The sequence below is a fragment of the Nerophis lumbriciformis genome, linkage group LG20 (assembly GCF_033978685.3).
Source record: "Nerophis lumbriciformis linkage group LG20, RoL_Nlum_v2.1, whole genome shotgun sequence".
NCBI classification, from domain to species: domain Eukaryota; kingdom Metazoa; phylum Chordata; class Actinopteri; order Syngnathiformes; family Syngnathidae; genus Nerophis; species Nerophis lumbriciformis.
Genome location: NC_084567.2, coordinates 5,054,265 through 5,078,591, shown reverse-complemented (window position 1 = coordinate 5,078,591; position 24,327 = coordinate 5,054,265). Strand labels below are relative to the sequence as shown.

General features: G+C 41.7%; 1 protein-coding gene across 1 annotated transcript; it reads left to right on the top strand.

Annotated features, from left to right (window-relative positions):
- The first annotated feature begins 3,633 nt into the window (after positions 1-3,633).
- LOC133619853 (uncharacterized) lies at positions 3,634-24,146 on the top strand. Its single transcript, XM_072915416.1, has 2 exons — positions 3,634-3,898; positions 19,921-24,146. The coding sequence occupies exons 1-2, from the start codon at positions 3,793-3,795 to the stop codon at positions 21,297-21,299; spliced, it is 1,485 nt and encodes a 494-aa protein (XP_072771517.1). The 5' UTR covers positions 3,634-3,792; the 3' UTR covers positions 21,300-24,146.
- The last annotated feature ends 181 nt before the right edge of the window (positions 24,147-24,327 follow it).

The window sequence follows — 24,327 nt, the reverse complement described above, 5'->3', positions numbered from 1 at the left end:
ATATATATATACAGGTAAAAGCCAGTAAATTAGAATATTTTGAAAAACTTGATTTATTTCAGTAATTGCATTCAAAAGGTGTAACTTGTACATTATATTTATTCATTGCACACAGACTGATGCATTCAAATGTTTATTTCATTTAATTTTGATGATTTGAAGTGGCAACAAATGAAAATCCAAAATTCCGTGTGTCACAAAATTAGAATATTACTTAAGGCTAATACAAAAAAGGGATTTTTAGAAATGTTGGCCAACTGAAAAGTATGAAAATGAAAAATATGAGCATGTACAATACTCAATACTTGGTTGGAGCTCTTTTTGCCTCAATTACTGCGTTAATGCGGCGTGGCATGGAGTCGATGAGTTTCTGGCACTGATCAGGTGTTATGAGAGCCCAGGTTGCTCTGATAGTGGCCTTCAACTCTTCTGCGTTTTTGGGTCTGGCATTCTGCATCTTCCTTTTCACAATACCCCACAGATTTTCTATGGGGCTAAGGTCAGGGGAGTTGGCGGGCCAATTTAGAACAGAAATACCATGGTCCGTAAACCAGGCACGGGTAGATTTTGCGCTGTGTGCAGGCGCCAAGTCCTGTTGGAACTTGAAATCTCCATCTCCATAGAGCAGGTCAGCAGCAGGAAGCATGAAGTGCTCTAAAACTTGCTGGTAGACGGCTGCGTTGACCCTGGATCTCAGGAAACAGAGTGGACCGACACCAGCAGATGACATGGCACCCCAAACCATCACTGATGGTGGAAACTTTACACTAGACTTCAGGCAACGTGGATCCTGTGCCTCTCCTGTCTTCCTCCAGACTCTGGGACCTCGATTTCCAAAGGAAATGCAAAATTTGCTTGGTTGGGTGATGGTTATATGTATATATATATATATATATATATATATGTATATATATATATGTATATATATATATATATATATATATATATATATATATATATATATATATATATATATATATATATATATATGTATGTGTGGGAAAAAAATCACTTGTGATTTTTTTCCCCACACATACATATATTGAGTTCTACTACGGTATCGAGCACTATTTTTTGGATAACCTTACTAAGACATATATATATATATATATATATATATATATATATATATATATATATATATATATATATTTAGATATATATATTTCTATCTCTCACACACACTCTCTCTCTCTCTCTCGCTCTCTCTCTCTCTGTGTCTGTATATATATATATAATATATATATATATATATATATATATATATATATATATATATTTACTCTTTCTGTCTGTCAAATTCATGACGTCACTAAAGGGGTTGGCTCAAGGCCAAGTGCCAGTCTACTTAGGGAGGGGCTGGGATCTTGCTCAGGTGTTGCTGAGTGGAGGCGCAACATTATTTGGCTGTACCAGGCTATGATTTGTTTGCTCCCGTTTATTTTCCGCTTTTGTTACAAAGTGAGTTTTGATTTACGTGACTGTATGTTAACAAATATTTGTGTTAAACATGGACACAATTCTGGACATCAATTATTAGCCAGCTGCACACGTCTGAACTAGCTTCAGTTATATTCGGCAACCAGTAGCAGTAAGAGTTTAGGACTTTACTGCTACAATATATATATATATATAAATATATACATACTGACTCCCACTGACTTACCATGAATTGATTACGCTTACGTGGACCCCGACTTAAACAAGTTGAAAAACGTATTGGGGAGTTACCATTTAGTGGTCAATTGTACGGAATATGTACTGAACAGTGCAATCTACTAATAAAATCAATAAAAAAAAGACTCCCATAATATATATATATATATATATATATATATATATATATATATATATATATATATATATATATATATATATATATATACATATATATATATATATATATATATATATATATATATATATATATATATATATATATATATATATATATATATATAATATTTTCTTTTTTTAATCTACCCTTTGTTCATGTTTATATTCTTGTTACCTTATACTCATAAGTGAGGTATTGTTTGTGTACAGAACATTAAGTTATATACAGAGGTGGGTAGTAACGCGCTACATTTACTCCGTTACATCTACTTGAGTAACTTTTGTGATGAATTGTACTTCTAAGAGTAGTTTTAATGCAACATACTTTTACTTTTACTTAAGTATATTTATAGAGAAGGAACGTTACTTTTACTCCGCTACTTTTATCTACATTCAGCTCGCTACTCGCTACTAATTTTTATCGATCTGTTAATGCACGCTATGTTTGTTTTGGTCTGTCAGACAGACCTTCAAAGTGCCTGCCTTACTGGTGACGTTTCACTTCGTTCCACCAATCAGATGCAGTCACTGGTGACGTTGGACCAATCAAACAGAGCCAGGTGGTCACATGACCTGACTTAAACAAGTTGAAAAACGTATTGGGGTGTTACCATTTAGTGGTCAATTGTACGGAATATGTACTGTACTGTGCAATCTAATAATAAAAGTTCCAATCAATCAATCAATCAAAAGTGTGAAGGAAAAAATATACTTTTTTATTTCAACCGTACATCCCGTCAAAAGCCTAAAGACTGATCGCACATGAGGACGTTCCTGTCTTCACAATAAAAGTGCCGCTCCATCGCGCCTGCGCTTTCAAAACAAGAGTCTCCGAAAGCCAGCGCAAACAAGCTAGCAAGCTACGGAGTTTGACGCCAATGTATTTCTTGTAAAGTGTATAAAAACGAATATGGAAGCTGGACAAATAAGATGCCAAAAACCCACCACTTTCATGTGGTATTAGACAGAAAGGAGGAACTTTTCTTCTCCTCCATTTGAAAACGTGGACGTTATCATCACTACTGTCTGATTACAATCAATGCAAGTCATCAGAATCAGGTAATACACCAACTTATATTCTTGTCTTCATGAAAGAAAGGAATCTATATGTTAAACATGCTTGTATTATCATTAAAACACCTTTAACATGTAAACAAAAACAGCAAAATAAATACATATAAATGATATACTGTATATATCAATGTATATGTATGTATATATATATATATATATATATATATATATGTATGTGTGGGAAAAAAATCACAAGACTATTTCATCTCTACAGGCCTGTTTCATGAGGGGGGGTACCCTCAATCATCAGGAGATCTCCTGATGATTGAGGGTACCCCCCCTCATGAAACATACATATATTGCGCTCTACTACGGTATCGAGCACTATTTTTTGGATAACCTTATTAAGACATATATATATATATATATATATACATATATATATATATATATATATATATATATATATATATATATATGATATGAGTGTGTATGTTACTCATCAGTTACTCAGTACTTGAGTAGTTTTTTCACAACATACTTTTTACTTTTACTCAAGTAAATATTTGGATGACTACTCCTTACTTTTACTTGAGTAATAAATCTCTAAAGTAACAGTACTCTTACTTGAGTACAATTTCTGGCTACTCTACCCACCTCTGGTTATATATCACAGAACATGACGTTGTAAAATAGTGCAAGTCGAGGACGGGACGTAGCTTCGCGCATGCGTGGACCGATCGCGTCTTCCGGAAGTAGTGACTTTGCAGGCGACCAATAATGGCGGACTGAACGTCTGTGGCTTCCTGAAGAAGTTTTAAATGTACGATTTAACAACCATATAGATTTATAAAGATTATTTTTTCCAAAGCACATGAAACGGAAGTTGAGTGTGGAGCGATGGAGTGTTACCTGAAGTGAAGATTGAAGACGTGATAGAAGATGGACGACTACTGCTATGCTAAGATGGCGACGTCCGCTAAAAGAGAACATGAAAGAGAATCAACTTCCAGCAAATCACCAACGGAGATAAAGACGAAAGATGAAGGTGAGTGACTTGAAAACTATCGTGAGCCACGAATTGAGTATGAATGAGAAATGAGCCGACCTTGTTGAAGAATGTAAAGAAAGAGCCGCCATGATTGTTAGCTTGAAGAAGGCAGTGGAGTTCACATCAGAGGAGATGAAAGAATGCAAAAGTTTGATCCGTTTTTACAAATCAAAATATATTTTTGTATCGTTGAATATTAGACTGTAAATATGTATTTTCAGAAAAAAGCATTGCAAAAAGCCACACCTTCCATTGTTCAGATGTTGAGTGACTTCCTTGACAAGTTCGGACTCACTACAGTCCTACCTCGCTTTTTCTTCCTAACACTTTGTTGAAAACACAATCATGGAGGAAAAATGCTGTACAAACATTTGTAAATACAATTAGTGATGTGGCGTGTGGACAAAATGTATATCACAATAAATATGAGCATGTTCTGTGCAATCCGACAAATATTCACAGCGCTTCACAGTTTCCACATGTTGTCATGTTACAGCTTTATTCCACAATGGAATACATTCAATTTTATCCTCAAAATTCTACACACAATACCGCAAAATGACAATGTGAAAAGTGTTTTATTTGTTTTAATGTACAAGTTGGATGGGAAGCGTTGGTTTTCATCCAGGATGTCTTTGTACCAAATGAATAAATGTGCAACATTTTAATTCATAATTCATAAGGCATGATTAAATAAGGCTGTAACATAACAACATGCGGAAAAAGTGAAGAGCTTTGAATACTTTCCAGATACACATTCTACAGGTAAAAGCCAGTAAATTAGAATATTTTGAAAAACTTGATTTATTTCAGTAATTGCATTCAAAAGGTGTAACTTGTACATTATATTTATTAATTGCACACAGACTGATGCATTCAAATGTTTATTTCATTTAATTTTGATGATTTGAAGTGGCAACAAATGAAAATCCAAAATTCCGTGTGTCACAAAATTAGAATATTACTTAAGGCTAATACAAAAAAGGGATTTTTAGAAATGTTGGCCAACTGAAAAGTATGAAAATGAAAAATATGAGCATGTACAATACTCAATACTTGGTTGGAGCTCCTTTTGCCTCAATTACTGCGTTAATGCGGCGTGGCATGGAGTCGATGAGTTTCTGGCACTGCTCAGGTGTTATGAGAGCCCAGGTTGCTCTGAGAGTGGCCTTCAACTCTTCTGCGTTTTTGGGTCTGGCATTCTGCATCTTCCTTTTCACAATACCCCACAGATTTTCTATGGGGCTAAGGTCAGGGGAGTTGGCGGGCCAATTTAGAACAGAAATACCATGGTCCGTAAACCAGGCACGGGTAGATTTTGCGCTGTGTGCAGGCGCCAAGTCCTGTTGGAACTTGAAATCTCCATCTCCATAGAGCAGGTCAGCAGCAGGAAGCATGAAGTGCTCTAAAACTTGCTGGTAGACGGCTGCGTTGACCCTGGATCTCATGAAACAGAGTGGACCGACACCAGCAGATGACATGGCACCCCAAACCATCACTGATGGTGGAAACTTTACACTAGACTTCAGGCAACGTGGATCCTGTGCCTCTCCTGTCTTCCTCCAGACTCTGGGACCTCGATTTTAAAGGAAATGCAAAATTTGCATGGTTGGGTGATGGTTTGGGGTGCCATGTCTTTTACCTGTATATTGACGTGAGTGAATGTGAACAGCGGCAATCACAAATTACAAAATAAAGTTTAAAAAACATCTATGTCGTGCGGCGCAATACAACTGTGCTGCTTTTATTTTGAAAAGTGTTATTTATGGGCGTATGTCCGGGTGCAACCTGTGAGTGGAGGCGCACAGCAACAAGTGATGAGACGCTAAAAAGAGAAAAGACGAATGGCGTGTTTTCAACAAGACATGGACTGCCAAGTATTTCTTTACAGAAATTAAAGGTAAAGCCGTGTGCTTAATTTGTGGTACACAGCTTGCTGTGTTTAAAGAATATCATTTGAATCGCCACTACATGACGAAGCGCAAGGAAAAATACCGGAATCTGTCCGGTTGAAGCACGTGCAAGGGAGGCTGATGCGTTGATGGTAAAACTACAAACCCAACAAGGACTTTTTGCCAAATTTCACACCCCCAGAATGCAGCCGTCAGGACAAGTTTCGTCATTTCTCACAAAATCGCCAGAAAAAGTAAGGCATTTTCTGACAGAGAGTTTACTAAGAAGTGTTTATTGGACTCTGTTGCACTGATATAACAGGTGTTGTGTCGGATAATGCACCCCCGGTAGAGATGCGCGGATAGGCAATTATTTCATCCGCAACCGCATCACAAAAGTCGTCATCCATCCGCCATCCACCCAACCAACATTTTATCAAAACCACACCCGCCCGCCATCCGCCAGTTGTTATATATCTAATATAGACGATGCAAGGCATTAGTGAGGTTAGAAAGCTTTTGCCTGTTAAAGAAAGGAGACTGATCCAATGCAGCAGAGACATTCAATGCGTGATAATACTATTTATCATTATTATAGTATTATTGTCATTTCCATTAAGAAAGTGTTGACTATTGTTGCCAATGGCCTCAGATCAGGAGTGCGTTCCTCACACTTTGTGTGCGCAGTTACAGCAAGCAGAACGATGCTTTTAAGAAGTTAAAAAAATGTTTTAGAAAGACTAGGCCTATATTTTCGTTAGGTAAAAAATGTTTCTGAATTTATTTCAATGAATATTAACTTGTTAACGTTATAATGCTCAAATAAGGACGAGGGCGGGGTGCACAGTGAAACAGTGAACAATTTTGCGACAAAGATGAACCTTTATTGATTGATCTGCAGCCATGACAAAATATCAGACAATCTCCATTGTCAACGACAGGCAGGAAAAATAAAGATAAACACATAGCCTATGTTGTAGGCATAGGCTCATACGTTTTTAAGTTGAAATAAAAAAATAAATAAAAAATGTGCCTCATAAGCCTTAGGCTGTCAATCACGCGCACAAACTTAAATTATACAATAACATATGTATGTCATCTCTATTTAAACAAAAATAAATTAAATAAATAATAATAATAAATTGCCTGTAACTTATTGGCCAAGGCAAAAAGCTGAAGGGGGGAAATCAAACCCATCAGACTGCACTTTATCATCAAACTTGAATTATAATGAAAATAGACGGTCGCGACAAACAAAGCAGGCTAAATATCCTTACATTGTCGCCAATCGGAGATGCGCTTCACTTGAAAGCGAGGCCAAATAATTATTCACACATAGTAGTATATCTCCAATAGAAAAAAAACACAATAAACAACTCAATTGCCTTGATTCCTTGAAAGTGCGCCCAAACAACACGTAACCATCAAAATTATTTAGCTGACCGAACTCAATATCGGTTAGACATGGGCTTATTTGGTATAGCCTATAGGTAACGTAGACTAATTCGTTTAACATATCCAACCGTATGTCTACTTACTTTTTTTTTGTTAGCACTATGCAGGAATAAAATGGCATCTACAGTGCCAGGATTCATGCGAGAGCGCCTGGCCTCTAAAATGCGCCCTGCTGCGCTGAAGGAGCGCTCACTTGCGCCACTTGTTGCTGGGACGCATAGGATTCTCTTGGCAAGGTGTTGTAGTCGTGGGAATGATTGTCCTTGTTTCCCCCAAAAGGAAAGTAGATTTTCCTCTGCTGATCCGTTGAGATGCAAGTTTGTAGAGGAATAATCCTCTACTTCATCAACAAGCACAGGTGTATCCTCCTCCCATTCTGTGAAGTCAATCCTTTTCTTTTTCGGCGATGCACCATCAGCTCCACCTAAAGGACCGATAAAATCTATACGTTTTTCGTATGTGGGTAACAACATTTAACTATGTATATTAGAGATGCGCGGATAGGCAATTATTTCATCCGCAACCGCATCAGAAAGTCGTCAACCATCCGCAATCCACCCGATCTAACATTTGATCAGAACCGCATCCGCCCGCACCCGCCCGTTGTTATATATCTAATATAGACGATGCAAGGCATTAGTGAGGTTATAAAGCTTTTGCCTGTTAAAGAAAGGAGACTGATCCAATGCAGCACAGACATTCGCGTGCCACGCTGTCACGACCCAGACGCACACCAGTGCGCAATCATATGGGAGCCGCGCTGAGCGCACCTCCAAGCGCGTCTCGCTGCCGGCGACGGCCGGGTATATGGGCCCGACGCTCCAGCGCCATCCATTTTCAGGGCTAGTTGATTCGGCAGGTGGGTTGTTACACACTCCTTAGCGGGTTCCAACTTCCATGGCCATCGTCCTAGCTGCTGTCTATATCAACCAGGGTGAGCCCCACCCCTTTCGTGAGCGCACTCCGCGCGGAGTGACCCCTGTTACGCGCCCCCGGCAACAGGGGTGGCGGGCAGGTAAGCTGCGCGGGCGGAGCGCGCAGAGTGACCCCTGTTACGAGCCCCCGGCCACGGGGGTGGCGGGCAGGTAAGCTGCTTACCTGCTGCGCGTGACGCCGGCCGCGGCGAAGGCGGACGAGGCGGGGTGTCAGTGCGGTGGGCGCGGTGGTGACCCTGGACGTGCGTCGGGCCCTTCTCGCGGATCGCCTCAACTACGGCTCCCGGTGGGGCCCTCTCGGGGGAAGGGGCCTCGGTCCCGGACCCCGGCGAGGCGTCCCTTCTCCGCTCCGTAAAAGTGTCCATCTCTTCTTTTTTTTTTCTTCTGTTGTGGCATATGCTGCAGGTGCCTGCTCGTTTTTCGTATGTGGGTAACAACATTTAACTATGTATATATATTTCCGAATTGGTTTAACTGCCACCCGCCTGAATCTATTTAAAATCTATTTTTTTTTTTATTTCAATCACCCGACCCGACCCGACCCGCGGATAAAATCTAATTTTTTTAAATTTCATCCGCCCGATCCGCGGATAATCCGCGGACTCCGCGGTTGTGCCCGCAAACCGCGCATCTCTAATGTATATATATTTCCGAATTGGTTCAACCACAACCCGTCCGCATCTATTTAAAATCTTTTTTTTCCGTCATGTCACCCGCCCGACCCGCGGATTATCCGCGGACTCCGCGGTTGTGTCCGCAAACCGCGCATCTCTAACCCCCGGCGTAGAATGCACCCCCCGACGGGAGTGTTATATCAACTAAAGCCCACACTTAAAGTTTCCACGTGCAAGATTGAATCTGTTTAAAAAAGTTATTTAATAAGAAGTCCAAAGTGCAAAAACAATAATGTTCGTGTTGGAGGAGTTGTGAATGACTGAAATATGAAATCCGTGCTGCAGTCGCTGCTGGGCCACAACATTAGGTACACCTGCAGACTGCAGCACGGATTTCATATTTCATTCATTCACAACTCCTCCAACACGAACATTATTGTTTTTGCACTTTTGGCTTCTTATTAAACAACTTTTTTAAATAGATTCAATCTTGCACGTGGAAGCTTTAAGTGTGGGCTTTTGTTGATATAACACTCCCGTCAGGGGGTGCATTCTACGCCGGGGGTGCATTATCCGGCACAACACCTAAAACTTGGAGCTTCATCTGAAGAACAGAAAGGCCGACTTTGACCGTTTTTCGCTGGCTTTGGATGAGAGCTGTGATGTACGTAACACCGCCCAGCTGCTCATCTCCTTACGTGGGATAACTGCTGACTTTCAAATCACAGAGGAGCTCGCAGCCATGCAGTCAATTAAAAGGGAAAACCACAGGTAATGACTTGTTCACATAGGTAAATGCGTGTTTGGCCATGTTAGGACTGAAATGGGACAAGCTGGCAGGTGTGACAACAGATGGTTGTCCAAATCTGACGGGGAAAAATGTTGGACTTTTAAAGAGGATGCAGGATAAACTTTAAATTAACCCTGTGCAGAAATTGACATTTTTGCATCGTATTGTACATCAAGAAGTGTTAGACAGTGTTAAAAATAAAACCGTCAAAAGCAATCTGCTTTTGTATAAAGTTAAGTTAGGTTAAATGAAAGTATTATTATTATTATTGTTATTATTTATCTTACAGTATATCAAAAATAATATTGAGCAAAATTTAATTTAAATATTGTCGATGTGGCCCTCCAGCAGTCATGCGGCCCCCGGTAAAAATTAAGTGCCCACCCCTGGTCAATACTGTCCCACTTCCACACCTGATGTTCTCTCTCACATCTGATGCAACTTTGACTGTCAATACTGTCCCAATTACACATCTGGTGTCATCTCTCACATCTGATGCAACTTTGACTGTCAATACTGTCCCAATTACACATCTGGTGTCATCTCTCACATCTGATGCAACTTTAGAATAGAATAAAATAGAAAGTACTTTATTGATCCCCGGGGGAAATTCAGCACCACAGTTCGCTCACAATAGACAATAAACACGTAGGTATTTTTTTACATGTGAATAATATAAATACAGTCTATTATATTATACGGCATTATTCACATGTGAATAATATAAATACAGTCTATTATATTATACAGCATTATTCACATGTGAATAATATAAATACAGTCTATTATATTATACAGCATTATTCACATGTGAAGAATATAAATACAGTCTATTATATTATATAGCATTATTCACATGTGAATAATATAAATACAGTCTATTATGTTATATAGCATTATTCACATGTGAATAATATAAATACAGTCTATTATATTATACAGCATTATTCACATGTGAATAATATAAATACAGTCTATTATACAGCATTATTCACATGTGAATAACAAATACAGTCTATTATACAGAATTATTCACATGTGAATAACAAATACAGTCTATTATACAGAATTATTCACATATGAATAATATAAATACAGTCTATTATTATTCACATGTGAATAATATAAATACAGTCTATTATATTTTACGGCATTATTCACATGTGAATAATATAAATACAGTCTATTATATTATACGGCATTATTCACATGTGAATAATATAAATACAGTCTATTATATTATACAGCATTATTCACATGTGAATAATATAAATACAGTCTATTATACAGCATTATTCACATGTGAATAACAAATACAGTCTATTATACAGAATTATTCACATGTGAATAATATAAATACAGTCTATTATACAGCATTATTCACATGTGAATAATATAAATACAGTCTATTATATTATACAGCATTATTCACATGTGAATAATATAAATACAGTCTATTATATTATACGGCATTATTCACATGTGAATAATATAAATACAGTCTATTATATTATACGGCATTATTCACATGTGAATAATATAAATACAGTCTATTATATTATACGGCATTATTCACATGTGAATAATATATATACAGTCTATTATATTATACGGCATTATTCACATGTGAATAATATAAATACAGTCTATTATATTATACAGCATTATTCACATGTGAATAATATAAATACAGTCTATTATACAGCATTATTCACATGTGAATAACATAAATACATTAGACATTTACAGTACATGTACAGTCAAAAGGAACATATGCATTATACAGTCTGATGGCTGTCGGTATGAAGGACCTCCTGTGTCATTCCGTGTTGCATTTTGGGAGTCTGAGCCTTCCACTGAACGTGCTCATTCTCTCCGCCAGGTCCGAGTGTAGTGGGTGGGAGGTGTTGTCCATAACCGTTAGGAGCTTTGCTAGACTTTTCCCCTCTGACACCACTGCCAGAGAGTCTAGCTCCACTCCCACCACGGTACCGGCCTTCCTTACCAGCTTATCCAGTCTTTTTGCGTCTCTCGCTCTCAGCCCGCTGCCCCAGCGGGCGACGGCGTACAAGAAGGCGCCCGCCACCACCGACTCGTAGAACATCTTCAACATCTTTGTACAGACGTTGAAGGATCCTAGCCTCCTGAGGAAGTAGAGGTGGCTCTGACCCTTCTTGTAGAGTGCCTCCGCGTGTTTTGACCCATTCAGCTTGTTGTCCATGTGTACACCCAGGTATTTATAATCCTCAACCATGTCCACATCGACACCCCTGATGGAAACAGGGGTCACCGGAGTACTCCTCCTCCTTCCCAGGTCAACAACCAGCTCCTTGGTCTCCGTCTCTTTAAGCTGGAGGTGATTCTTTCCACACCATGTGACAAAGTCCTCCACCAGTGCCTTATATTCCTCATCATCACCATCCTCAATACACCCCACAATCGCAGAGTCATCAGAAAACTTCTAAAGGTGGCAGGACTGACTGATAGTAGAAATCGGTGGTGTAGATGGTGAAGAGGAAGGGGGAGAGGACTGTGCCCTGCGGATCCCCGGTGTTGCTGACCAGTCTGTCAGACACACAGTCCTGCAGTCGCACGTACTGTGGTCTGTCAGTCAGGTAATCAACAACCCAGGACACCAAGGGGGCCTCCACCTGCATCGTCTCTAACTTTGCACCCAGTAGCCCGGGCAGTATGGTATCAAAAGCACCGGAGAAGTCAAAAAACATGACCCTCACACTGCTTGCAGGCTAGTCTAGGTGAGTGTGGGCTCGGTTCAGTAGGTAGATGACCGCGTCTTCCACTCCCAGTCGGGGCTGGTCAACAAGCTGCTCAGCTTAGTTCTGCCTCTGCCTCTGTCAGTACGTCTCTGCAGAACCCAGCATTGTCCCACCCACAGAACCATCTGATTGGTTACACGCAGAGCGGTAACAGCCAATCAGCAGTGCGTATTCAGAGCGCATTTAACAGCCAATCAGCAGTGCGTATTCAGAGCGCATGGCGTCAGTGCTCCTGCGGTGTGTTGAGCAGAAAGGTGTTTAGCTAGACAGACCATACGTCCTCTTTTCCTCGGACATGTCCTCTTTTGCGGGGCTGTCCGGGTGGGGTTTCTTAAATGCATCAAATGTCCGGCATTTTGAGTTAGGGTTGCGTGTATTTTCAATGTTCGCTCAGGGTTAAGAACGGGTTAAAAACAAAACAAATTGTGGAGGCGAGTGCACGCAGCTGCATTCGTAAGGGATGGGCAGAGAGCGAGAGAGCGAGAGAGTCGAGAGACAGACAGGACACAAGAGAGAGATGCCGAAACGTAAATGCAACTTCACGGAACATTTGCGGAAAAGGTATCCGTGTTTTCGTCCTGGCAGTGACACATGGGAACCAGAATGCACTGTGTGCAAAGCAGGAACGTATATATCTGCGGCAAATAAAGATCTACAAGCCCATATCGACACCTAAAAAAGCACAAAACAGCTTTGCAGGGCGAGAGCTCGTCTGCTGTTTTTTGTTTAAATTTAATTAACCTGTTTTGAGGCATTATTTATGTGTACATTATATACAAGCGGTTATTTTAAATTCTTCTACATCAGCACGTTTTCCAAAACTGTGAATGTTACAGAATACAAGTGTGACTTATTTTGTTATACTGTCAACCAGTGTTGGCGTTAACGCACTTTTTGTGTCTTTTTAAGCATTGAAATCAGAAAGGACGCAGATTTTTTAAAATTTTTTGCTTGTTTTTTATTGTCTCGATTATCGCTTTCTGGCAGTGTTTTGTTTTGTTTATATTTGCCGGGTCAAATTTCCGTCTCTGTTTGTTGCGTTTTTCCATCCCATCCATCCATCTTCTTCCGCTTATCCGAGGTCGGGTCGCGGGGGCAGCAGCCTAAGCAGGGAAGCCCAGACTTCCCTCTCCCCAGCCACTTCGTCCAGCTCTTCCCGGGGGATCCCGAGCGTTCCCAGGCCAGCCGGGAGACATAGTCTTCCCAACGTGTCCTGGGTCTTCCCCGTGGCCTCCTACCGGTCGGACGTGCCCTAAACACCTCCCTAGGGAGGCGATCGAGTGGCATCCTAACCAGATGCCCGAACCACCTCATCTGGCTCCTCTCGATTTGGAGGAGCAGCGGCTTTACTGTGAGCTCCCCTCGGATGACAGAGCTTCTCACCCTATCTCTAAGGGAGAGCCCCGCCACCCGGCGGAGGAAACTCGTTTCGGCCGCTTGTACCCGTGATCTTGTCCTTTCGGTCATGACCCAAAGCTCATGACCATAGGTGAGGATGGGAACGTAGATCGACCGGTAAATTGAGAGCTTTGCCTTCCGGCTCAGCTCCTTCTTCACCACAACGGATCGATACAGCGTCCGCATTACTGAAGACGCCGCACCGATCCGCCTGTCGATCTCACCATCCATTCTTCCCTCACTCGTGAACAAGACTCCGAGGTACTTGAACTCCTCCACTTGGAGCAGGGACTCCTCCGCAACCCGGAGATGGCACTCCACCCTTTTCCGGGCGAGAACCATGGACTCGGACTTGGAGGTGCTGATTCTCATCCCAGTCGCTTCACACTCGGCTGCGAACCGATCCAGCGGGAGCTGAAGATCCTGCCAGATGAAGCCATCAGGACCACATCATCTGCAAAAAGCAGAGACCTAATCCTGCAGCCACCAAACCGGATCCCCTCAACGCCTTGACTGCGCCTAGAAATTCTGTCCATAAAAGTTATGAACAGAATCGGTGACAAAGGGCAGCCTTGGCAGAGTCCAACCCTCACTGGAAACGTGTCCGACTTACTGCCGGCAATGCGGACCAAGCTCTGACACTGATCATACAGAGAGCGAACCGCCACAATCAGACAGTCTGATACCCCATACGCTCTGAGCACTCCCCACAGGACTTCCCGAGGGACACGGTCGAATGCCTTCTCCAAGTCCACAAAGCACATGTAGACTGGTTGGGCAAACTCCCATGCACCCTCAAGGACCCTGCCGAGAGTATAGAGCTGGTCCACAGTTCCACGACCAGGACGAAAACCACACTGTTCCTCCTGAATCCGAGGTTCAACTATCCGGCATAGCCTCCTCTCCAGTACACCTGAATAGACCTTACCGGGACCTCGCCGGTGTCCCCTGGCGCGACCGTGACCTGTTGCTAAAGGCCTTGACGGGACATGAGATTGAAGGTCGCGTTCAGCAGTGGGGTCAGCTGATGGGCTCGCCCGTGAGTTTTCCGATTCTCTGTTTGGTGAATTACGTTTTTATTGGTCGTAAATTTTGATTTGCCGAAATTTTATCAATGACAAATACTGCCTCAGTTTGCACTGGGACAAGTTTTGCGCGAGGGGCTGTCAAAAGAAAGACTTGATGGTAAACACTAAGGTGAGTGTAAAGTCAACCTTTTTAACTTCATCCTGTGCCATGTCTCCAGTAAATGACTTGTTTTAGTCTTTGTGAGTCCATGGAAACTTCACTTTTATCTCCTGCTGTATCCACATCGTTCCAGGATGGAGACAGGCTGGCTGTTAGCTTCAAGCTAACCAGCACCCGACCAGACTCCTCCACCCCAAAAACATACTTTTTAAAATTAGTTTTCTTTTATAATTTTTTCTAATGAATGAAGTAACATTTATGAAAACCTTTATCCAAAATGCAATTTAGAATGTGAGATATAACAGGATAATGCATCCATTTATCATTTGTTTTCAAAACGCTTACAAAAAAGTGGGACCCCAAAAATCTACTGTGGGGCCCCATTTTTATGACTTGAGCATTTTGAAAATTCCTAGCGCCAACACTGCTGTCAAGAGAAGAGAAAAAAAGTTTTTTTTTAAATAAATATATTATTTATAAAGCAAGTTCGAGTATCATTGGCAAGTTTTCACCTAGTCCCGGCTTTGGCGTGCTGCCCGCCTTGACACGCATATATGTGTCCTCTTTTTGGGATTTCAGAATATGGTCAGCCTAGTTTAGCAGGTAAGCATAATGCAGCGGACTCCCCCCAAATTATAATAAACACCTCCCAGTCAACTACTAGTACCATCACTATGAGCCCGTTGACGTTCTGGAAACATAAGCGGCAGCTCAGCTCGCTCGCAGTCCTTGAGGTGAAGGCTAATTAGCTTTTAGCGTAACGTTATCCCACTGGGCGGTTGTGTGCGTGCGTGTGTGTTACGGACAACAAAGCCCTGTCTGTCTGAGAGAAAGACAAGCATTATTGACCTACAGTTAACAACTAAGTTATTTCACATTACCTTTTTCTGTGTTGAAGCAGCAAAAAACGACATTATGTTAAATGAAGAGTTTCTGTCTCTGATAGTTGATATAATAATGTAACTGCATCATAAAGCCGACATGAACTCCATGGTGTTCAGGGATGAATAGACTCTCCTATTGCTATTGTACTATTTTTTCAGCTATAGTAATGTAGCAGCCTAGTTTTGAATGGCAGGGTCCCTGCAATCACATGTTGATAAAAATATAACATTTCCATAATAAAAATCAACTACAGGCTTCCCAAATGCTGTAATAAATTAAGCATGATGAGTTGAGCATATGTCAGCATGTGGCCCCACTTTTAACTCTTTTTTTCAAACGCTTATTGCAAAAGCTTATTAATTTGACTTCGTAAGTCATTATTTTGTCATTATTTTGACATAGTAAGTCATTATTTTGACTTCGTAAATTACTAAGTCAAAATATTGACTTACCGTATTTTCCGCACCATAAGCCGCCCTGGGTTATAAGCCGCGCCTTCAATGAACGGCATATTTCAAAACTTTGTCCACCTATAAGCCGCCCCGTGTTATAAGCCGCATCTAACTGCGCTAAAGGGAATGTCAAAAAAACAGTCAGATAGGTCAGTCAAACTTTAATAATATATTAAAAACCAGCGTGATGTGGGCGCGCATGGAGTCGTATATCAACATGGACGGAGCTGCGTGAAAAAAGCCACCCGGCCTCTTCGCGTAAACTTACCTTAACCACTCGCTCATCTTTTCTTCATCCATCCATCCCTTCGAGTTAGCTTTTATGATGACGCCGGCTGGAAAGGTCTCTTTTGGCAAGGTCTTCCTTTTGAATATCACCATGGGTGGAAGTTTCTGGCCATTAGCATGGCAAGCTAGAACCACAGTGAAGGATGACTTCTCATTCCCTGTGGTGCGAATATTCACCGTACGTGCTCCCGTTGTATCCACAGTGCGGTTCACAGGAATATCAAAAGTCAGTGGAACCTCGTCCATGTTGATAATGTTCTCTGGCCGGATCTTTTTTTCAGCTATCTTGTTTTTACAATATGCACGGAAAGTAGCCAGCTTTTCTTGAAAGTCTTTAGGCAGTTGCTGTGAAATAGTAGTCCGTGTGCGGATGGAGAGATTGCGTCTTTTCATGAACCGGAAACCTGTCGCTTAGTAGGAGCCATTTTGTGGTCTTTACAGATGTAAACACACAAAGGAAATGAAACGTAATATCCACGCGCTTCTTCTTCTTCTACGGGGGCGGGTGGTTGCTTACAATAGAAGAAGAAGCGCTTCCTGTTCTATGGGGGCGGGTGCTTACCTTGGCGGTTGCTTGCCGTAGAAGAAGAAGCGCTTCCTCTTCTACGGGGAAAAAAGATGGCGGCTGTTTACCGTAGTTGCGAGACCTAAACTTTATGAAAATGAATCTTAATATTAATCCATATATAAAGCGCACCGGGTTATAAGCCGCACTGTCAGCTTTTGAGTAAATTTGTGGTTTTTAGGTGCGGAAAATACGGTACTAAGTCATAATAATGACATAGTGTTGTGGGACTATCAGAAACAAATTAGTCATAGAGAGTCGAAAGCAGGGCTCTGTCTGACACGCTGGGTCCAAGGATGCAACATGAAGTCATTACTGCAGTTTTGAGGGTGATTTATATTTTCCCCTTGAGTAAAAAACAATACATTACATGCAGATGGATTTGCAGGACTATATGGACCAGACTATGATGGGAAAATATAGCCTGTTGTGATCAACAGAAGTAACGGCACCCTACCTCATTCTCTCTATATACAAGACAAAGGATTCACAGGCAGGGCAGGTGTTATTCATTCAGAAATCATTCAGCTCCAGACACACACACACACATAGCCACACCCACTATCCCAGGTGACAAGTGAGAAACAAATCCCCGCCTCTACACTTAGTATCTCAGGTAAGTAGGACTGTTCTGTGTTTTGTTTTTACTTTACGGAAAACATATCGCCATTCAGCAAATGGAGCGAAAAACACAACCAAAAATTGTAGGTGTCTTCATGTACCGAAGCCGGCCTACTTCACCGCAGTCTGTAGTCTATTGCCCCCCCAAGGCTGTGGTGGCAGCAATGAGGTGGAGACGTGATGGTGATGGCGACAGGCAGAGTTACACTGTTCCTTACACCCACCAACCACGTCCCATAAAATGAAGCGCACATTCGTAGTTATTTCCCCATATTTCTGCACAATAACCTGAGAATATGAAATGATTTTTGGTCTACAACATGTTTTGCTTCGTTATTGACGTGTTTCTTGCTACTTTATGTTGTATATTTTTTACATGAGGTTTCCAGTTCATTTAATCATCTATCATATGATTGCAAAGACCACAAGGTGAGCTCCAGCAATCAGTGAGACTAAAGTCTGTCCCTGAGGCCGCTGCTCCTTCTTAAAGGCCTACTGAAATGCGATTTTCTTATTTAAACGGGGATAGCAGGTCCATTGTATGTGTCATACTTGATCATTTCGCGATATTGCCATATTTTTGCTGAAAGGATTTAGTAGAGAACATCGACGATAAAGTTCGCAACTTTTGGTCGCCGATAAAAAAGCCTTGCCTGTACCGGAAGTAGCAGACGAGTAGCGTGACGTCACAGGTTGTGGAGCTCCTCACATCTGCACATTGTTTACAATCATGGCCACCAGCAGCGGAAGCGATTCGAACCGAGAAAGCGACAATTTCCCCATTAATTTGAGCGAGGATGAAAGATTCGTGGATGAGGAAAGTGAGAGTGAAGGACTAGAGGGCAGTGGGAGCGATTCAGATAGGGAAGATGCTGTGAGAGGCAGGTGGGACCTGATATTCAGCTGGGAATGACTAAAACAGTAAATAAACACAAGACATATATATACTCTATTAGCCACAACACAACCAGGCTTATATTTAATATGCCACAAATTAATCCCGCATAACAAACACCTCCCCCCTCCCGTCCATATAACCCGCCAATACAACTCAAACACCTGCACAACACACTCAATCCCACAGCCCAAAGTACAGGTCACCTCCCCAAAGTTCATACAGCACATATATTTCCCCAAAGTCCCCAAAGTTACGTACGTGACATGCACATAGCGGCACGCACGTACGGGCAAGCGATCAAATGTTTGGAAGCCGCAGCTGCATGCGTACTCACGGTACTGCGTCTGCGCATCCAACTCAAAGTCCCCCTGGTAAGAGTCTCTGTTGTCCCAGGTCTCCACAGGCCAATGGTAAAGCTTGACTGTCATCTTTCGGGAATGTAAACAATGAAACACCGGCTGTGTTTGTGTTGCTGCAGCCGCCCGCAATACACCGCTTCCCACCTACAGCTTTCTTCTTTGCTGTCTCCATTGTTCATTGAACAAATTGCAAAAGATTCACCAACACAGATGTCCAGAATACTGTGGAATTTTGCGATGAAAACAGACGACTTAATAGCTGGCCACCATGCTGTCCCAAAATGTCCTCCACAATCCGTGACGTCACGCGCTGATGTCATCATACCGAGACGTTTTCAGCAGGATATTTCGCGCGGAATTTAAAATTGCACTTTAGTAAGCTAACCCGGCCGTATTGGCATGTGTTGCAATGTTAAGATTTCATCATTGACGTATAAACTATCAGACTGCGTGGTCGGTAGTAGTGGGTTTCAGTAGGCCTTTAAAGTTGTGTTTCAACTTCTATACTAATGTTGGCCAAATGTCTTTATTTTGTTCTTCTGGGCTCCACTTCCAGCTATGTGAGGGGGAAGAGGCACAACAGTGATTGGACAATTATGTTGTGAGGAGCCTGACTTTCGCCATGATGGATGGACAGGCACACTCCCGCACACACACGTACACAAACACACACAGGCGTACACAAACACACAAAGGCGGTACTGTTGCATCCCTACTATTTTCTACTATCTTGTAACAGATATTTTTGCCATGTTGGATCAAGTTAATGTACGCTAACAGCTGATCACCATGATCAACCTGAAATTAATCAAAATCATACAACCGCCTATGAACCATCCCTATGAACAACACAAATATTACGCATCGTAATTTAACACATTGAACTTGTTTGTGTTCCTCAGACGTCCAGCAGCCGATTGGTCATCCTGAAGGACTTCCGCCTCAGCTGCAGGGAGGAAGTTCCACTTTGAAGCAGGAGACTCCACAGCTACTTCACATTAAAAAGGAAGAGGAGGAACTCTGCATCACTCAGGAGGGAGAGTGTCTTCAGTGGTCAGAGGAAGGTGACACCACCAAGTTGCCACTGACTGTTGTCTTTGTGAAGACTGAGGAGGATGAAGAGAAACCACAAGTGGACAACTTCTTAGCTTCACTACCAGATAGTGAGGCTGAAGATGAGGTTGAAGTAACTTTGAGTAGCGATACAGACTGTGACGGTGATATGAGGACTCACACAGACAACAAAACTGACTGCTTTAAAAAGAAGAAATGTAAAACAACTTTGAGCTGTTTAGTTTCTGGTACAAAATGTTCTAAAAAGAGCAGTTTGACTGAAGACTTGAGAACACACACAGGAGAAAAAACCTTAGATTGTTCAGATTGTGGTAAAAGCTTTTGTTACAAGAGCAGTTTGATACAACATCTGAGAACACACACGGGAGAAAGACCATTTGATTGTTCAGTCTGTGGTAAAAGCTTTTCACACAAGAGCAGTTTGACTCAACACATGAGAACACACACAGGCGAAAAACCATATAACTGTGCAGTTTGTGGTGAGGGCTTTTCTTCAAGCACCAGTTTGACTCGACACATGAGAACGCACACAGGAGAAAGACCGTTTGATTGTTCAGTCTGCGGTAAAAGCTTTTCACACAAGGCCAGTTTGACTCATCACATGAGAACACACACAGGCGAAAAACCATATAATTGTACGGTTTGCCGTAAGGGCTTTTCTAAAAACAGCAAGTTGACGCAACACCTGCGAACGCACACAGGAGAAAGACCGTTTGGTTGTTCACTTTGTGGTAAAAGCTTTTCTCACAAGAGTGGTTTGACTCAACACATCAAATCACACGCAGGAGAAAAACAATGCATTTGTCCAGTTTGCAGCAAAAGTATACACAAGAGCAGTTTGGCTAAACACATGAGAACGCACACAGGTGAAAGACCATTTGATTGCTCAGTATGCGGTAAAGGCTTTACCCAACGGTGCCATTTGACTAAACATATGCGTACCCACACAGGAGAAAAACAATTCAATTGTTCAGTTTGTGGTAAAAACTTTACCCAACAGTACCATTTGACACAACACATGAGAACGCACACTGGAGAAAAACCATTCAGTTGTTCAGTTTGCTTTAAAAGCTTTTCTCACAGTGGAAATTTGCCTCAACACATGAGAACGCACACTGGAGAAAAACCTTTCAGTTGCTCATTTTGTAGAAAAAGCTTTTCCAGCAAACTCAATTTGACTCGACACAAAATGAAACACGTAGGATGAAAAGAATACACATCTGTTTGCCGTATATGTTATTCTCAAGGTAGCATGACGTGTTGTAACACGAAAATACACACAGGAGAAAATAAATGTACTCCTCCAATTCATCGCAAACGACACATTTTGACTGGACACATTTGTCATACACCCTGGAGAAAACCCTTTCAGTCGTTCATTTTGCCGTCAAAGACATTCTTGATGAAATGTTCAATGAGAACATACACAGGAGAAAACATGTTTAAATACTTAGTTTGTCTCCCAGAAGACAGATAAGACTAGGGGTGTAATGGTACGTGTATTTGTATTGAACCGTTTCGGTACGAGGGTTTTGTTTTGGTTCAGCGGTGTACCGAACGAGTTTCCACACGAACATATTAAGTAGCAGCCTCCGCTTCCTTCTACCTCTGTTTCTGTCAGTACTCTACACAGCACCCAGCATTGTTCCACCCACACAACCATCTGATTGGTTACAAACAGAGCGGTAACAGCCAATCAGCAGTGCGTATTCAGAGCGCATGTAGTCAGTGCTTAGTGTTTAGCAGGTGAGCATCAGGCAGCGGACTCTCCCCAAATGATAATAAACACCTCCCAGTCAACTACTAGTAACATCACTATGAGCCCGTTGACCTTCTAGAAATATAAAAGGCAGCTCAGCTCGCTTGCAGTTCTGGCTTGAGGTGAAGGCTAACTCGCTTTTAGCGTAATGTTAGCTCATTTTGCAGTGTGTGCGTGCATGTGTGTGTTACGGACAGCAAAGCCCTGTCTGTCTGTTATTTCACTTTACCTTTTTCTGTGTTGAAGCAGAAAAAAAGGACATTATGTTAAATGAAGAGTTTCTGTCTCTGATAGTTGATATAATAATGTAAGTGCATCATTAAGCCTACATGAACTCCATGGTGTTCAGGGATGAATAGTCTCTCCTATTGCTATTGTACCATTTTTTTCCAGCTATAGTTACATTAATCATTAGTAATGCAGCAGCCTAGTTTTGAATGGCAGGGTCCCTGCTATCACAGGTTGATAAAAATATAACATTTATATAATAAAAATCAACTACAGGCTTCCCAAATGCTGTAATAAATTAAGCATGATGAGTTGACTTGAAACTGTTTAATGTTGCACTTTTTATATGTAGAAGAAAAGTTGTGTCCTTTTATTTAATCTGAGCAACAACTTGAGGCAGTTTAATGTTGATTAACGTGGGCAGAATTATTATAGTGTTCTCAATGTTAAAAGGATAAAACTGTTATGATCCGCTGCCCGGATCGTAGTTTGTTTATGTTAGAGTCACATGTATTTTAAGCACCTTGAGTTTCGTTTGTTTCAGTTGCCATGACGGCAGATTATACACACCTGCCTCTGGTTAGTGTTCGGGACGCGCACCTGTTGCCCGGGCGCTAATCAGAGGGCTATTTAGTCTTTGCTCTGGCCTCACTCGGTCTGGCTTCCTAGTTTGTTCTTACACAACTGATGACGACGATTATTTCCTGTTCTTTAGCTGCTAGTTTTCACGCTAGGCTATTTTGGCTTGCTAGCTCCCACGCTAGCCCTTTTGTTTTTGCCTTTTGTGCTACGTGCATGTCTTTTGTTTATTCATCGTATGATTTATATTTTAAATAAATCATATTCCTACCTGCAAGCTGTGTCCGAAGTCGTCTGCATCCTTGGGAGAACAACACCCGCATCACGATGCGACCTCGTCATTACAAAAACCATTGGTAAATAAATAACCAAAAAATTAATGTTTTGTTGTTTTCTTAATGTACCGAAAATGAACCGAACCGTGACCTCTAAACCGAGGTACGTACCGAACCGAAATTTTTGTGTACCGTTACACCCCTAGATAAGACACATATAAATATACACGGAGAAAAACTATTTATTTGCTTAGTTCGTGATAAAACATTTGAACAGAGACTAGGTTCTCGATCCTCTTTTGTTCCAAAGTAGTCGTGGTCTCTCTGCCATGATTAGTGGCAGCAAACACAGAACTCTCTCGATGCTGTTGTTGATGAAAGTAGCGTGAGATTGCATCAATGCGCCAAGATACTAAATTGCTGATAGAGGACTTAAAATAACCGAAATAGTGTATTTATAACAAGTTATAAGTTTGTCTGTCACTATTTGTGTATAAAATGTTGTTTGTGTTTTGTAGATATTTTAACAAGCTAATTGGTGGCATAGTTGACTCCACATTACCCTCATGCTCGGTTTTCAAGCAACAAGTATCACCACCCTCGCCCGTTCCCTCTCGCTATTTGTGTGGAAGAGAGTCCAGCCCCTTTCGAGAGGACCGGTGCCAGACCCTTTGCTGTGCGTTGAATTAGTTTGACTAGATTCAGTGGGAACTTCTCCACCTGGCACTCAAGCTCCTTACCCCCCAGCGAGTTGACGTTCCACGTCCCAAGAGCTAGCTTCTGTAGTCCAGGATCAGACCTCCGAGGACCCTGCCTTTTGAGTATTGAGCCCATTGGAGGGGGGGACCCTCGTTTCCTCTTCATGGGGCCAGGCGCTTGCCATTGAGCCTTACCTCCAAGCCTGGCTCCACAAGGGGGCCTGGGTGACCCGCTTTTGGGCGGGAAAATCTGTCTTTTTCGTAAATGACTTTGAGCTGCTCTTTTTCTGGTCCCTCACCTAAGACATGTGACATGCACACTCCCCTACAACCATCAGGTGGCAGAACAGAGAGCTTTTTCATTCAAAAATGTGTTATGTAAAAACTAATGTAATATGTTCCAATAGGAAAAATGCACATTAAAAGTTATAAATAGCCAATATTTGTCATGTCTTTTACTGGGGTAACAAAATGGCCAAAAATATAATCGAAATATCTGGTATCACCAATCAGTACTTGGCGTATGAAGAGGAGGAGAAGAAAAGGAGGATAGACCGGAACGGGGGTGTCAAACAGGTTTTTTATTGATGGCCATATTGCTATTATGGCTCCCCTCAGAGGGCCACATTAATTTATGTGGCGGACTACGATAAATGACATCGCGGACCAAAATAAATGATGTGGCGGACCAAAATA